Here is a 17134-nt window from a genome sequence, read left to right as displayed (position 1 = left end):
AGCAATGAGTTGTAAACATGAAAACCATTGAGAATTGAGAAGGCTTAAGTGCTGGTGGCACTGAGATGGGCACAACACCTGAAGAGGGGGACAACATCGTTTTCTGAACACATTTCTATCTGAAACGTTTATAGCAAAACCAGTCCAAATAGAGTCTGCCAAGGTGTGCTTTACCAATAACGGTCCCTACCTGTGTGTTGGCATTCATGTAGGACAACCGAGAGCATGGCTTCAGTGCCAGGCATGACGCTCTACCAAACAAAATGTTAAGCACTGGAGACACTCTGGTAATTAGAGTGGCGGGGCACCCACAACACAGTTTAGGTTCACAAATCGAGTTTTACAACCTGCTGCATCAGTGCACTTTGACCAAGCAGCTCTCTCCTGCTGCACACACCTTTGAAAAGTTAACACACACAAAAAAAAAAAAGAAAATAAAAGAAATGAACTAAAGAAAGTCGAGGGATTAGAGCTCATCTCTCACTTGCCGCATGACAAAGCTGTGAAGACTTTCTAGATCTCTTCCACCATTGTGTTCATCGCTTCTCTCTCCTGCACGGAACAGCAGTAGCGTTGGGTAACCTCGCACCTAAAAAAAGAAAGGTGGTAGTAATGGTCAACTCGTGGATAAATAGCTGCAGCTGTCAACTCAAGCTAACAGAAAAACAGGTTTCAGCAGCGCTAATGCAATTAAAGGTTACTCTAATAACCAATTAGCATTTAAAATCACTAAGGATAAGCTAAGGGAGTGGGGCCACTGCAACAACTCCTTTCGGCGACTTCCATTAGGGGTCGCCACAGCAGGTCATCTTTTTCATATCTTCCTGTCCTCATCATCTTGCTCTGTCACACTCGTCACCTTCATGTCCTCTCTCACCACCTCCATAAACCTCCTCTTAGGCCTTCCTCTTCTCCCCTTACCTGCCAGGTCTATCCTTAGCATTCTTCTCCCAGTATACCCAGCATCTCTCCTCTGCACATGTCCAAACCAACGCAATCTCGCCTCTCTGACTTTGTTTCCCAACCATCCAACCTGAGCTGACCCTCTAATGTCCTCATTTCTAATCCTGTCCATCCTCATCACACCCAATGCAAATTTTAGCATCTTTAACTCTGCCACCTCCAGCTCTTTCTCCTGTGCCACATAACATAGCTGGTCTCACTACCGTCCTGTAGACCTTCCCTTTGACTCTTGCTGATACCCGCCTGTCACAAATCACTCCTGACACTCTTCTCCACCAACTCCACCCTCCCTGCACTCTTTGGCACCTCTCTTCCAGAATCCCTGTTACTCTGTACTGTCAATCCTCATCCACCTTTGCCAACTTCCTACATCCTCACCATTCCACTGACCTCCCTCGCATTCACACACATGTATTCTGTCGTGGTGGCCACTTGACCGGCCCTCTCACCACCTTGAACCCGTCCTGTCCCTGCCACCATTCTCTCTGGTCCTCAGCTCACGCTCACCGACTTGGGGGGGAGGTCGATTTGTTCTCTGCCTGTCAGCCCCTCTCTGCATACCTGACCTTGACTTATGAAATATTGGTGCTTTCCAGCTTGCTAAAAAAAATAATAAATACACAGGCACAGGGCTTTTTGTGCTTTAACCCTTGCTATACTGACATGCACTATGATACGACGCTTATTTTCATATATGCAAATCATCTACTTTAAGAATAGACATTTCTATACCAACTTGGAGATACTGAAAAAGGAAAAAACTTTCTGCGGCATCTATAACTGACTGGAATGATATTTACTACAAAAAATAAACTTGACATAAAACATTGCCTGTTATCCATAGAAGCCAAATTAACACACATACTGTGAATAAAGCTGCACTCAAACATCACAATCAAACTTCCTAATTTTAAGTTACAGTCAGTGGCAGGTGGGCAACAGCTGGGGTCCCATCTTTAGTTCAGCAAACCCATAAGAAATGCTTTATACCTGAAACATGTGCAAGGTTTTCTTTAGGAGGTCTCAGAAAAAATCGACAGGTTTTGAAGATGGGACTTTTTTTTTTTTTCCCCCACTATATAATTTTGAAATATTTTTTGGATGCTATTCCCTTAAAAGCCTTACGATCTTATTATATATGGCCTCCAAGTTCAACAAGTGGAGACTTTTCAGGCTCAACACTTAATGCCTTGTGCTGTTCATTTGACACAAACTAACCAGAGGTGGTTTGGCCTGCTGCCTCCATGATGCTACATTCTGGATTTAAATCCCACCTTCGGTCACTGGCTGTGGGGAGTTTGCACATTTTATCCATTTCTGTACGGCTTTTCTCCTCATGCCGTGTAAGCCCCCATAACTCCAGTGCTCAAGATGTACCTGTTGGATGTGCCTTTGATAACCTTTATGTGTAATTGCTGCCAAACCTAAAATGGACTAAGCAGGTTTGAAAGTGTGACGTTCCTGCTGCTTCAAACCGGTGCCACTGGCACTGGGCATCTGGCAATGCTTGTGCTACAGACCGAAACAAAACGCCATCTTGATTTCCTGCACTGTTCGGACTCCTTGACAGCTCGTTAGACTCCTAAAATAATAAAGAAAATAATTCTTCTTGTCCAGAAGTTAACCAGTGCTACCTCATATGCCAGACCACCTAACCTTCCCAGCATCGTCTCCATCCCATTTTTTCCTTCTAGATAGGAGTTTGCAGCAAGTCAGCTTATTTAGTAATCTGCTATTGAATCAAATGGAAAGATCAGCCATTTACAAATTCCCTGTGTGCTCCATGCAGAATGCAGATACCACAAACATCTTAAGTCTGAAAAATTTTAGGAATCTTTTGGGTTTCTTGCAGCTGCATAGCAATTTAACAGCCTTTGCTTCATGTGGCTTATTTGAAAATAATTACACTATAACACACAGTAAATCATAAACTGCAGAGCAGCTGCACAACTTCAAATCCATGAATTTGTTTAAAACCCAAAACAAAGAATGGCAGGAATCTGTTGTGCTCAATAGTTTTTATATCTGACATTCAAGTCATATTTTTGAAATATGTAAGGAAAATCGTGAGGCATCTGCGCTAAAACAAGTAAAAGCTGTCGCACGGTTAACTCAAGCTACAGAACGGCTGCCACTACTGTTTAACACCTAATGTCTGAAGGGAGTTTTAAATGGCCTAGTTGTTTAAATGTGAGCTAACCACTAAGAGTTTATCCATCACATACAACCATTAATACCCCAGAATTCAACACGGTGACAAAAGGAGGCAGTCTGGTAACGTCCGCGCTTATCTGGAAGGCACAGGGGCCTACAGTCACATGAAAAAGTCCACACACACCCCATGAAATGTTTTACTTTTATACAAATGTGGGACATTTAAAGAATTAAACTTGATTTAAGCAATAATTGTTGATAATACAGGAAAGAAAAATGAAACCTGAACAAAAGTGTCATTTCTGGCTGCAGAACATACAAGTGCATCCCTAACTCTGACAGCTGGTATGTATTGCCCCCTCAGGAAAGGGTTTCCTAAAACTGTCTAGCAGTCTCTGGCATCGAGTACTGGGAGTAAAGCTTTTTCCAACCCAAGCGGCGTGATGTTTGAGGGGTGTCTTGTGTGCATTTGGGGGGGAAAATAAATGATTAATATGTGGGAGCCAATTGGGCCGATTGACTTGTTCTCCTCAAAAAATGTTCTAATGTCCTAAATGTTACAAAAATGTGCGTTTTCCTCTGGGTGCTCAAATGTCAACCAAAGTCAAAGACGTGATTTCATATTTGAGCCTCACCAAAAACTAAAATAAATATGGCTGTGAGAAAAAAATTCTTATAAATCCTTTGGAACATTCCAGATTCTTGTTCAGGTCTCCTAAAATGTGATCTGTGCCCGTTTTATCAAGTGTCTCACAGTAGGTCCTAACTGGCTCAGAAATCCCAGAGTGACACAAATTTGGTCCTACTCATAGAATGCTTTTACCGTCACTCCTATCAGTGTCCCAATGTAGGAAGTAATTCTTAACTTCACCAGAACTGAGGAGAGCTTGTGAGCCGTGCCAACTTGGTAGGAGCTGTCAGAAGATCACACTCAGGCAGAGATCGACACGCACATCTGTGGAATTCCACACGGAATGATTTGGAAACACTGGACAACAATGAACTCGTATACCGAGATCAATCTGACAGAAACGTATGTTAAGTGATTGATTCATCTATTATCAAGAAGCCATGTGAGCTCAGCCAAAATTAAAGAGTTGCTAACGTTATGAGGGAAAAGGCAGCTTTGCAATAGCAATGATTAGGCTTGGTCAGAACAAAGCATTTCTCAAACTTTACAACACATCAGGTAACATGCAGATCTGTACATTAACAATGGATAGACAGAGCTGCCAAGGACATCAGGGGACATCACCAAGAGAGGCAGGGTATGTGACTGGGAAACTATTGGGAGCACTGGAAGAGTGTGCACAGCTCCAGCAAGAGTGCAGGAATAGCCGTATAACTAACTTTACAAGGCACCTCCTGTGGCCATAACTGTGGAAGATGACACTCCTCAAAGTACGGCTATGGATCATTCACTGTTAAAGAAATGTGCCTCTCACTGGCCTCAACTGTCATTCGCAGTGTGCGTCTCAGTCCTTCCCTCTCGATGTTGGTTTCAGCATTTTAATATGATATTGCTGTGAAGTAGTAACGATTACATGAAACACGGTGCAACATCCTACCTTATTATGTGCTCTTCTTCTTCATCTTATTACCACCTTTGTGGTCAAGCCTTAGCATTAGTATCAGAATACTACAAAACATCCTGAGTGCCAATTTGGGGCAAGAGGTGCTGCAAAATCGTGACATCACTCTGTCAAACATGGCCTCCTGCTCCTTGCTGTGAGCGACATTAGGACATTTCATAGGCGCTGCTCTAAGGTAGGACAAATTTTTATCCTAGTCAGCCTTTAGAGCAATTCCTAGGATTAACGCTGAGATGCTTGATAAAAACGGGCCCTCATCTTTAAAAGCATGTGGCTCACCCAGAGAGAAGGCAAACAGCAGGCTGGGCCGAGGCTATCGACAAACTACAAACCAATGCTGAACTTTAATTAGAACTAAAACTACTCAATGTATAACGGAGACGCACAATGAAAAAATGCCAAAATGAATCCTTGAAACAGCTGTAAGCTAAACTGAGCTCTGAAAAGTGGCCACCTGCAATTCTAAGTAACGGGGAATAAGCAGCAAACACTGCATGCGCCGTTTCTCCAAGTCGCCATGATAGTTGGGGACCGTCTGATTCAACAGACCACACACACAGCACTGCATGCTGCTCAACTCTTTACTGAATATAAAAGGATACAAAAAGTAAATGAATTGAGGAAATTGGGATGCTTAGAGGCAGGAGTTCAGATAAATGGGTTTCAGGTGTCGGGCTGAGGTGTTCAGCTCAGTTTGTTTTTAAACTATGGGTCTCGTGCTTTGCTTCAGAAGACCACCTTATGAAACTAGTGAAGTTAGAAAGGACTAGAAAAGCAACTTTAGAATGCAGCGCGATGACACAGCAGTAAGGCAGGGGGTCTTGGGTAGAGGCAGAGGTTTAATCTCAGCCCCAGGGTAACCAAGTGCATCATGGGATAAAAGGGCAGGACCTACTCTGCCAGGCTCAGGGACTTGCTGTTCATTGCTTTAGTCTTAAGCAGAGCCAGCTGCATAGTGAACAGATCTTCAAAATGTTCAAAAGGACATTGATAAAGTGGCTTTGGAAGAATTCTTTCAACTTCAGTGAATCTCTCACTCAAAGACACTGGTGGAAATTAATTTCAAGTGTTATCTAAAACTGAAATTATTAAGCACTTTCTTCAAGCAAAGAACTGTAGCAATCTAGAATAAACTCCAAAGTCATGTAGCTAAAGCAGAATCTGTGACAACCTTCACAACGCTTCAAAAAAGGCCAACCAAATCAGCGTGTTAATTAAAAGGGCAGGCTCAGTTATGGGATGTAGTCTCTGCACCTGCTGAAGGTAAAAGCAAAGATGCCAAAGAAAACAAAACTGAGCACCATTATGAACACACAGCACTGAATTGTTCAGCAGAAGCACGTGACGAAATGCTGCTGGGGCTCCTTTACACCAATGACAAATATACCTACTGTGCCTAAATCAAACATTTGCTGCCCTTTAGTCATTCTGGTGTGCATCTGGTGGTTGTTTGTTATAATAATATTTATTTCTGTGGAACACCAAAGTTCCCCCTGACATCAAATAAAATGCCATTTAACTAACCTTTAAAAAGTATCTGGACAAGATGTTGGAGCAGCTTAGCTCTTAGCTAATGACTAAATCGTCTCACTCCTTATGTACTTGAAGACCTGCAACTCCACTTGTACAGCATCTGTCTGCCCTGATGAAGAAGCACAGCATCATTTCTACCACCTTTGTGGAGCTTTTCCTCCACAAGATCACTGCAGTTACCAAGCAAAGCTCAAAATGGTGACCAAGAATCCCACTGAAACTGCAGGTGTCATCTCTTAGATCCATTAGGCTGTCAAGCGCACCTATGTGACCACTGCATTCAAATATACTTATATTTCTGATATACTGCTACCCATCCCAATTTTGCTAAAGAGCACCAGAGTCTTCCTCAGCATTAGTCTACTGGAAAAATGTCCCATTTACTCATAGAACAAGAATTAAAACTTGAATACACAGCATTCTGTTTGGAGAAAACAAATCGCACCGCATCGACAGTGACATGACAGAAATGTCAGAAATGACAGTCTGGGGGTGGGACGTGCGCATTACTGGGTGGGCCTGCTTTGTTGCCTCAGGGTCTGGACGGTTTGCAGTAATTGAAGGAATTCAAAGTTGTATCAAGAATAATGTGCAGGACGATATCTGTCTGTGATCTGGAGCTCAAGAGAAGCTGCACCATGTAGCGTGACGATGACCTCAAGCAGCAGACTAAACTATCAGCCGAGTGGCTACCGCTTTAGAAATTATGCATTTAAAAAGGCCACTGACTTTTAAACCCCAGGCCAGAGAGATATAAATGAACTGTAAAGAGAAATGGGCTCAAACCTGACTCAGTGACAGACCTGTCCCTGTCACAGTGAATGTTCTGTGGCAGTGGTTACTAAAGAAGGTTCCATCACTCGGGTACGTTTTTCATTGTTGACCATCAACATTTTCATATTTCCAATGAAGACGTCAAAATGCACCCTTGAGGTGCTATTTGTTTAATTAGTCATCCGATGAAGATCAGATCATATTTTAAAAGCAATTCAGGACAAAAAGTCTATAAACCTTTCCTCACAATTGTGTGCCTATCATCCAAAACTACCTGCACAGGTGCCATACTGGCAAATGTAACAAGAAACTCAGCTTACAGAGAAGCGATTGCAGAGTGTGCGTTCAACTGTGCAGTCCACTTCAGCAATCTTCACATCTGTGAGGCCAGGAAACTCCTTTTTAGCGAGATCTTCCCATGTTGGTGCTATATTCTTACAGTGACCACACCTAGAAAGCAAAGGGAGAAATAAACAGATAAAAATGAAAGCAAACATCCTCATACTCTGGCTGCACGCAACAGGATAGGGAACATGGCTGGCGTGTCCTGCACAGATCAGAACAACGTCTTAATTACACTTGGAGGAGGAAATGTTTGCCTTGATCAGATCAGATGATAGTGCAGTAGAATGAATGATGTTAGTCTGCTGTAGTATACGATAAATAAAACACTGCAGACACACACAGGATGGGCACTTATTAAGGTAACAAGTCTGCTGAGAGGGCTGTCGACTTCAAGTAGCTTCAAAGAACATCACATTCAGAGATAAAAATCCTACAACTGAAGGAACAATCAATCACAAAGTGGAATTGAGCACGTAATGAAAAACCTAATAGTCCAATCAGATCTGTAAAACCTTCTGTAAAATACATCAAGAATTAAGACACACAGAATCAGGAGTGCTCTCCCCTCGACTTTCCTGTATACTCAGAAATGGGGATGGATATTTAAGGAGTAAACCACAAGACAATGATGATATTTTTATATTATGTACATTAAAGAACCATCAACATCAAATCACACTCATAATATATTGAACAATTATTATAAAAAAAAGTAAAGTTGAATAAATCGTACTCTGCAGCTGCATAAATAAATGGTAAAGTACCACTTCTGGTTAAAGTGGATAGAAATCTACGTTTTGTACTTAATACTCGAATGCAAAATTAGGTTGACGTAAGTGAAAGGGAACTCAAGTTATTGTGTTCACTCACACACACACACACACACTTCCAAATATGGTACTTTCAGATTCAGAGAGGAATAAAACATTGAGATTCATTAAAATATCGAAATGGAATTTTTGGAGGATTGCAATACTTTCTGTATATGAAAGAGTTAAACCAAAATGACTGATCTGCAGTTCTCAATGTCCTTACAGCTAAGGCTGGACGAGGCACCCGCATGACAAGCCGTTTGTGTGAACCTCTTTTCCTTGTTCTGATTTCTGCCTTATTTAAGCCAATAACTGAAATATGTTGGCTAGCCGAAGTACTCCGTGTTGCTCAAGTATATTTGTATAATGGCTTTAAAGTAAGAAAGCAAATGTGTTTTTTTTTAAATAAACGCTGACCCTTTTGTCATTTCTGGCTGAAATGTCCCATCTGTCATCTCAATTACCTCTCTCTGTATTTCTTTGCACTCATGAGTCAAGAATTTGTTCTTTTGTTTGTTTATGACTGGTTTCCTTAATTAAAGTAACTCCTTGCGAGGTTGGAATGAGGAGCCCTACATCTTCATATTTTCTAGTTTGGTGTGGTTTTATAAACAGATGTTTAATGCCACATTAATAAACCAGATGACTGATTGAATAACAATCAATGGGCGGTGGAAAGCAGACATTGAGGAGCACAGACGTCACTGCAGGTCTCCATGTTAACTGTGTCATTACAGGAGAAAGCACCATTGGTGGCATTCAATCACGTTACAATGGGGATTCAAAGCCGATTTAAAACTGCGACACATCAAGACAACTGCCTCAATATTAAATGGACTTGAAAAATTGTCTACTGTCAAATAAACAGTTAAAGTCAGCACCAAAACCCTCAGGTCTTTTTCATAATATGCTGAACAGTGACTCGACATGCACCACAAAATCGTGTTTCATCGCGGCTGATCTCCATCATGCAAGTGAACAACAGAAAAAAAACAAAAGGTTTACTTTAATAAAAAATGTGTCGTCACCAGTTCAGTTCAGAGTTACTGTTGTATGTACACAGCGCAATGACATTCTGATCTGTGCACTTGACAAGCATGGAGCAGACGGCCACTGTCCTTATCTGGTAACCCAAATCTGACTTTGTAGGCATATGTATAATATTAAAAAAAAAAAAAAAAAAGGGGCAACTGGGAGCCGATCGAATCGGGCTACAAATTCTACATTTGTGAAATCCATACTTTCTCTGCCAAGAATTCTTTCTTTTTTAAAGTCCTTGAAATGATTTTGTTATCATGGCACCGATTTGTCCTTCAAATAGACCTTTTTGGCCGATGTAATGAAGAGCTTCCGGTTTAAATGGGGCTGCGAGACGTGAACTCCGCTCTTTGGCGCGCCTCATTTGATTTTTTCCAGCAAACAAATTTTAAAAACAAACCGTATTTTACGACTCTAATCAGAGTTGGAGTAATAATTATGTTGGCGTGGTCATTTTAGATCGGAGATCGGCTAAAATTTAAACAATGACCATTGTTAATACCCAGCCGTCATTACTTGGTTTGCCAATAGATGTCAGAAGGACAGATGCCAAAACCGAATTGCCCAAAGACAGATTTCGGCGTACCAAGCAAATGGCGATACGTTCTAAATTACTTACGGTTCCGGAGCTGTCAAAGGGTTTAAGTCAGTCGACGCTGTTAGTCCTGGAAAGTACACCCCACCAAACCAACGTTCCAAAAAGCAACCAAACTTACTGTTATCTGCTCGAACCAACACCGTCTTGCTATACTCGGCCGTCGAGCGGTGTCACTGAGGCATTCGAACATTCTTAGCCAATCATGCAATACCGCGTCCGCGTGTGCCACGTGATGTTCGAACTACAGAGGCAGAGTCCCATTGCATGGTTCTAACTTGTATTGAATCGAGGTATTGACGTGAACACCATACATACGGAGAGTCTCAAATTATATAGGAGGATACTACTGGAGGTAGTGGCGAGTGAAAGAGCCATGCTCCCTAATGTGTACAGTTTTCTTAAACTGTCTGTCAAAATCTGCAACTGTAAAACTTGCTAAAAAGACAGTTTGAGTTTTAAAGTTTTTTTGGGGTTTGAAAGGACTATTGCTCTAGGAACAGCTCTCCTTATTGGTTTGGCAGCACTGCACATGCCCTTTAGACCCAAACATTTCTCAGGAAAGGGTCTGGATGAAAATAAATGGGGGAAAAATGTCTTTTAAAAAATATAAAAGGGCTAAACAACCTCAAGGTTAGACAAAAATGACTTAGCCTTGGATGAAAGCTGTAATTCTACAAGATAACAGTTTCATCCAAATGCTGAACCTGCCGTTTCAGATGAGATCCCACTCTGGCTGCTGTAAACCTTGTGTGTGTGTTGATAACAATGTCCTAACATCAGCCCAAGTGTTCTCCTGCTGACTGATCACATTTTAGCCCCTGTGTCAGCGCTGGTTTTTAGGATGTGCCCCTCCATTAACACATCTCCCTATTATGCCACATTTTGTGAAAGTCGGTTCAGCCGTGTTGACGTGACTAGTGAACAGACAGACAAAGCGGTGACACATTTAGATCAGGAATCCACCAAACAGGTTTTTAAAGGTGAATACTGATCGTCTATTCATGTCATAACATTTCTGATTAACACTGTTTTATTTTACACAAACACTGAGCTCCTGCATAACCAGTGGCATATAAACCTCATGCCCTATGTTGAAGTATTACCCTTAGCATTTTTACAATTAAGATAAACAGTAGACCATAGGCATGAATTGTTCATTTTGCATTAATATTGTAACCATGAGGCAAGTGAACCAAAGCCAGAGATGTGTTGCACCCGAGTACCTCCACAAGCACTGGAATATAACAAACTAACTCATGTCTGTGGCCAACAGCAGAAAATAACTTAGTTGTCAGCAACACACTCTGCCCACATGCCAGGTCTCTAACATGCATGTTGTTGGTAGGAGAGAAATGTCTGAGAGGCACACACAGGCATTAGCAGTCCTTTCTACAGAAAGATGTGTCAAAATGAGTCTGCCACTCGATGAGCAAACACAATTATATTTTACTTTATAATAACAAACCTTTAGATGTCAATTCTTTAGGGTATATTTACAAGGAAAAATAATTAAGAACATGAAAGCCTTTGTTAGAGAGCATATACTTACAATACTATTTAAGGAAGGACTGGAAGCAATTAAATGTGCATTTTAAATGAAAACACTTGCCCAACCAAACCAGAACCACAATAAAGACAACCTACAATAAATGGTCTTTCCCATTACAGCACAAAGAGCGTAACAATGGACTCGATATATGGCACATTAAGTCACCCCATAATTACAACACTGTATATACATAATGGATTGCATTGTTTTTAATTTTTTCCCCAGTTTACTAAGAAGCATACAGAAGATTCTTTCCAGTAAGTTACTCAGCCTCTTTTGGTTAATTAAAATGAAACAACTACACTTTTAATAGGAGATTCCATAACTGCAAGAATTACATACATGCTGGAACACAAATTTGCCAAAGAGAATTAAACTGGCAACACGGGACTGTGTCTAGAAAAAAAAATGGACTTCAAATTACAAGGTGACTGGTCCAGTCGTGAGGAACCAACCACCCTCTGCTTCAAATGCAAAAAAGTTTAAACCAACTGCTGTGCGTGCACTAATCTGATTGGCCCAAGGCCAGCCCGGCCAAAATCTGACAAATGAGATACGGTAATAAATAAGGACATCTACACACCATAAATCACCTGTGCTCAACTCTCTACTTCATTAGAATCATCTGCTGTGGTGGACAATACGGTCAAAAATGGTTATCATGATAAAAGAAATAATTTCAGATTGTTAACTATATAGAGATAATTACCATTACGGACACTGCATTAGGAATACGATTCTTAATTAAAATACCAAGGCACATAAATGCACCAATACTCTGATCACCCCCGCAAATCTTTCATTTTAAGGAAATAAAATGAAATATGCATTTAAATACATAAAACTAAAAAAGTGTCAATATTCATATGCTTACATCTTTATATTTAAGCAGTATTTAGCCTTTCATTCCTGTAAGTAGCCTGCACGCTCATTGGAGAAACACGGCTATAAAGCGCCATTCGTAAAAATACATTCAGAATCCATTCTTGTTCTTCACACTGTGTCACTGCCCTACCACTCATTCATTTAAAATGTTCAATAGATAGAACTTTGTCTTAATTGGCTTGTAGCAGTGCCACTATCAGTAAGAACTGCATCTCCCAGCAGTCCATGCAGGGGCTGTTGGAGTCAAAGGTGGTCAAATGAGGTTAAAAGGAGGGCAGGTGGCCAAAAGAGGAAAAGTTGTTTTTGTTGTTGTATTTATCTGTCACTTATCTGCCTGCTGTTAATTCAGCCATATTTAATCATTGTGTCCTGGATTGTATTTGTTTGCTGGGGTCTGGATCGTCTGTCTACCTGTGTACCGAGGACTGTTTGGATTCATTGGCGTTCCCACAAGAAAAGGAGCGCTCCTGAACCATCCATCCGTCTTCATCCTTTCAGCAACTACCGGTAGGACTGTGTTTTCCATTCCCTTTCAACATACAGATCTCTGGACTTAATCTCGTCACCTCTCATTTCATCCGGTTTGGTTTTTCCATGGACTTTGCCGTGTGGTGTTTGTGTTTATATGTTAAATGTAATATCACTAAAGGGGTCACGGGTGGTGGTATGGTTTTCACTTGGTTAAGTTAATTTCATTATATTTTTAATTGTTTAATGTTCCCAGTGTGCTTTATTTGATCTCTGTTGAGAGTGTGTGGGTCGATCCAAGGCTGGGGGTGTCCCTGGGACCTCCTGCACTAAAATAAATAAATCACCGTCACGTTGACGGTGTGAATCTTAGTGGCCCCAGACCGCTACAGGCTTGCCTGCTAATTAGCCACTAGGCTGCAGCATTTAATCAGTATTTACTTGTGCTTTGCTGATGTAGTTAAAGGCATGCACAGCATTTTGGTTCTTTACTTATTTTGCTTTGACAAGCTCTGCAGAAAACTAAATCGACTACAAAGCCTGACAATCAGCTATGGGTGTCTGCACATGTGAACTGAAGCAGAGGAAGCCCACTTCAGTCGTTGGAGCTACAGATGGAGTACTAGGGTGTTGTCACTTCACCCATAATGGTCAACACAGTACAAGTCAAGTAAAATGACACTTTATTGGCTAACTAAAAAGATTACAATATGCAAGTTTTCAAGGCAACTCGGGGCCCCTTCAGGTGAGATGTAATGCGATTACATTACAATAAGATAATTACTACATTAATGTGATTGCTTCTTGCCTGAAGGGGCCCCGAGTTGCCTTGAAAACTTGCATATTGTAATCTTTTTAGTTAGCCAATAAAGTGTTATTTTACTTGACTTGTCACTGTGCTGCAGATGAAGGAATAAGGGAGCAAAATAATGTCCAAAAGAAAAAACCACATTTGTTTTGTTCTTCTATTAAAACAGCAAAAGGAAAGCCAGCCCTGACTTTTTCCCCTATTGTCACTGATTAAAGAGGAAGCGGCAGTCGTTTATTTGCCGCGATATCTGCTTAATTGTTTCAGCATAAAACACAGTGAGAGCCACCTCACTCATGCGCTGCCATAAAAGTACAAAGCAAGTTCCAAGTGACAAAAAATAAAATCAGCAGGCGGATTTTGTCAGGATATTCAGCTGTGTGATTCAGATTCTGACAAAGGTTTTATTGATTTACACAGCATTTGGACATTCAAAAGAGGCACAAATACTTCAGAGACGGATGTCATTTTAATGCTGTGTGTGGGAATGAAGAGAATTCTGAGTTTAAGCAAGCAGGATAAAAGCCACACAATGCAAGAGGAAAAGATTTGACATTTAAAAAATAAAACTCCACAAGATCACCAAAACACTTTAATCAAACACAATGACTTATTGCAGTTTAAAATTATCTGTTACACTACTCTGTCCTTTTTTTCATTTACATTCCTCTCACTTAACAGGAACATTTCTTAACAGACGTGTATTAATATACACCAAAGCTGAACAATGCAAACACACTTCTGGCTACAATATTAAAAATGTGCTTAATTACAGAACAGGAGCAAAGCGCATACAGTAAAATGCTTTGCTAACTTTTACAGCACCCGCTATCTTTACCAACCAATAAAGTTGATGTAATCAGTTACCGGCGGAACTTTTCCCATCTTGCTCAAGGGTGGGTGTCTGACAGAAAGACCCCTCTCATTCCAATTCAAACAGTAAAATTCTGCTGCTCATGCCAGTGTGGCACTTTCACCATAACAGAATTTCATAAGGTGGTCCGTCCCTCTGGCTACCTTCCCCAGTTTACCAACACTCATGAACATCAGAAACATTTTGAACGTCAAATAAAATGTACTTACCATGGAGCATAAAATTTGATGAAAGACAGACCTGTAGCCACAGTCTCATCGAAGTTGCCTTCATTGAGAACAAGAACAGCAGACTGTAAACAAATAAGAATTGTACAGAGCTGAAACCAAAATGATAAGTCACGGTGCGCTTGTTTTGCTGTTTGATTCTTAGCAGTTTTATTGGTTTCACTCAAGGTAACAACTACACAGTAGCTTTGTACCTGTAAAACGCCTTCGGACCGACATTAACTACACAGAGTTACTGTTTAAGTTGAAGTTTGGCCCTCTGATGTGATCACAAAAGTACAAGGTCACCACACTTAGTGTTCCATCTCTGTCTACTGGCAATAATAAAAAGCTTCTTGCTAGTGAGTTAGCAGGATGAACGTGACAAGTGTGATTAAGTGCATGCATTTCTTCTTTTGTGTGATGAAATGGACAAAGCAAACAGGAAGGAGGTTATATTACTAATGCAGCGTACAGCCTTTCCAGATCACTGACCCTAACGGACTTTGTTCCAAAAATGCAAATGGACAAACTACTTGATCCAGAACAAAGTCAAGGAACCCCTGGCCCCCTGTTAAAACACACAGTATGAGAAATGCACACCACCATGGCTTTCCACAGTGAAACTAGGCCAAGGTGTACTAATCTCTCTCTGAAAAGAAATGGTACCTCGTCCTTAGGGGCTTCTTCTTCTTCTGCCTTCTGCTCGGCCTCATCTGCTCGGGAATCAGGAGTGTCAGTTTCTGAATCAGCTTTCAGGTGTGAATCCACAAACTCTTTCAGTGAATCCAGATCTCTCTTGCCTCTGTACTGATCAACCTGTAAAGGGTGGAATAGACAAGAGAGTGGAAATGTAAAATTTAAAGAGTAAACCTCATGAAAGTGCGCACTACCATAATGCCTCACTTCAAGAGCTAAAACATTTCAGTTGTGCAATACAGAGACAGTTTTAATCTGATGACGGAGAGAGAATACAGACAAATCTATGGAGTCATGAAGCTCCATGAACAGTGAGGGTAAATACAACTCATAATGGGGGTGTTTAAATGTCCAGAGGCACAGAGAGAGACCCTTCAAACAAGATGAACACCTTAGGCCTGACAAAGAGGTTCCAATAAACAGCACAGAGCCAAAAAAAAAAGGAACGCGACTAACAGTTTTATGGAGGAAACGTTCATATACAGTATGTCAATTCTGACCTGCTCATTGGGGAAACTGCAAATAAGCAACACAGTGCTGTGTTTTTATAAGCCCTCCATCAAGACACAAGAAATCCGCAACTAAAAGACAAAACAATGGGTGACTGACTTTTCAACTGGGGTGGTCTCAAGTGGTCATTCACTGGAGTGTTTAATTTGGAAGGTGTACAAGAACAATAAGTGGAAATGACATATTACTCTGTTAACTGACAGCAACCATCCTCAGAACCTCCGATTCAGACGACGTACTTCAGTTCATTAACTGTCTCTAAAAAGGAGCAAGAGAACAATGGTATGGGATGAGGCGTTTGGCATTGAAGATTGGCCATCTTAAATAAAGAGCAGAAAGCCACCCATTTAGAATGTGGCAGTACGCTGCTTAAAATGTTCTGAAATAACCAGTGACACCTGGCTACGTGGGCTGCAAATTATTTGAGCACATTAAAATTAATTACGTCCAAGGACTGCATTCCAATCTCAAGGTATAAAATGGCCATCTCTGAAAACTCTCTATGAAAGTCAGTCTAAATGAATTTACCTTTTCACCATCCTTAAACCACAGGAGAGTTGGATATCCACGCACTTCATTTTGAGAACAAACTTCATAATGCTGCGTACAGTCAACCTGAAGAGATGAAGGGACAGAAATGCACAACTTTAAAAATACTGCCGCAGTCAGTAATATTAGCACTACATAAAAGAATGTTACAATGGAGACGCACACAGCTCCAGTCTTAAGGTCCGCACGTCTTTCACTTTTAACAGGAATTCAAAAGTTCAAATGTGTGAGAGAATGGGACGGCCATTAGTCTGGGCTTACATTTCATTTTTCTCTAAAGGGTACAACTATTAGAGCCAAGGAGGTTACAGAATTGTCAAAGATGAGGAACACAGAAGGATTTTTTTGGAAGAATAGTGTAAGTTACTGTACTTATAGATTCTCAATTTATCACATATATTGTCTTTTCGCGAACTGTAAAATGATGTTAAATCAATACTACTAACACCACGATCCAGACATATCACCTATGCCACAGAAGTAAGCAAGCACTGTCATTATCCACAATACTTTTATTTCCAACTCCTGGTGGTAAAGCAGAGACCCTTTTTATTACATTCCATTTCTATGACAGTCTTTGTCACATCTCCCATAAAGCAATTTGGTTTATTTTCACAAAGCGCAGGCTAGAGAGCTGCAACAAGTTCACAGGTAAATGCAATTGTATGTGTTACAAATTACTAATTACATAAAGAGTATACATAAGGGCACAGATCTGTTTAAACAGACAGACAGGCAGGCAGGCAAGCAAAGCAGCTGCAAAGTGCTCAGCCTAAA

General features: G+C 40.8%; 1 protein-coding gene across 2 annotated transcripts in view; it reads right to left on the bottom strand.

Annotated features, from left to right (window-relative positions):
* Positions 1-191: 191 nt before the first annotated feature.
* txndc5 (thioredoxin domain containing 5) overlaps positions 192-17134 on the bottom strand; it is a 43007-nt gene continuing 26064 nt past the window's right edge. For both annotated transcript variants that reach the window (XM_039754043.1, XM_039754042.1), the window contains exons 6-10: positions 16337-16423; positions 15269-15418; positions 14603-14685; positions 7337-7466; positions 192-589 (exon numbers count right to left, since the gene is read on the bottom strand). In XM_039754043.1, coding sequence (XP_039609977.1) covers positions 467-589; positions 7337-7466; positions 14603-14685; positions 15269-15418; positions 16337-16423 — 573 coding nt within the window. In that variant the 3' untranslated portion in view covers positions 192-466. The remainder of the gene's footprint in view (positions 590-7336; positions 7467-14602; positions 14686-15268; positions 15419-16336; positions 16424-17134) is intronic.

The sequence above is a fragment of the Polypterus senegalus genome, chromosome 5 (assembly GCF_016835505.1).
Source record: "Polypterus senegalus isolate Bchr_013 chromosome 5, ASM1683550v1, whole genome shotgun sequence".
NCBI classification, from domain to species: domain Eukaryota; kingdom Metazoa; phylum Chordata; class Cladistia; order Polypteriformes; family Polypteridae; genus Polypterus; species Polypterus senegalus.
This window is presented reverse-complemented; position numbering and strand designations above follow the sequence as displayed.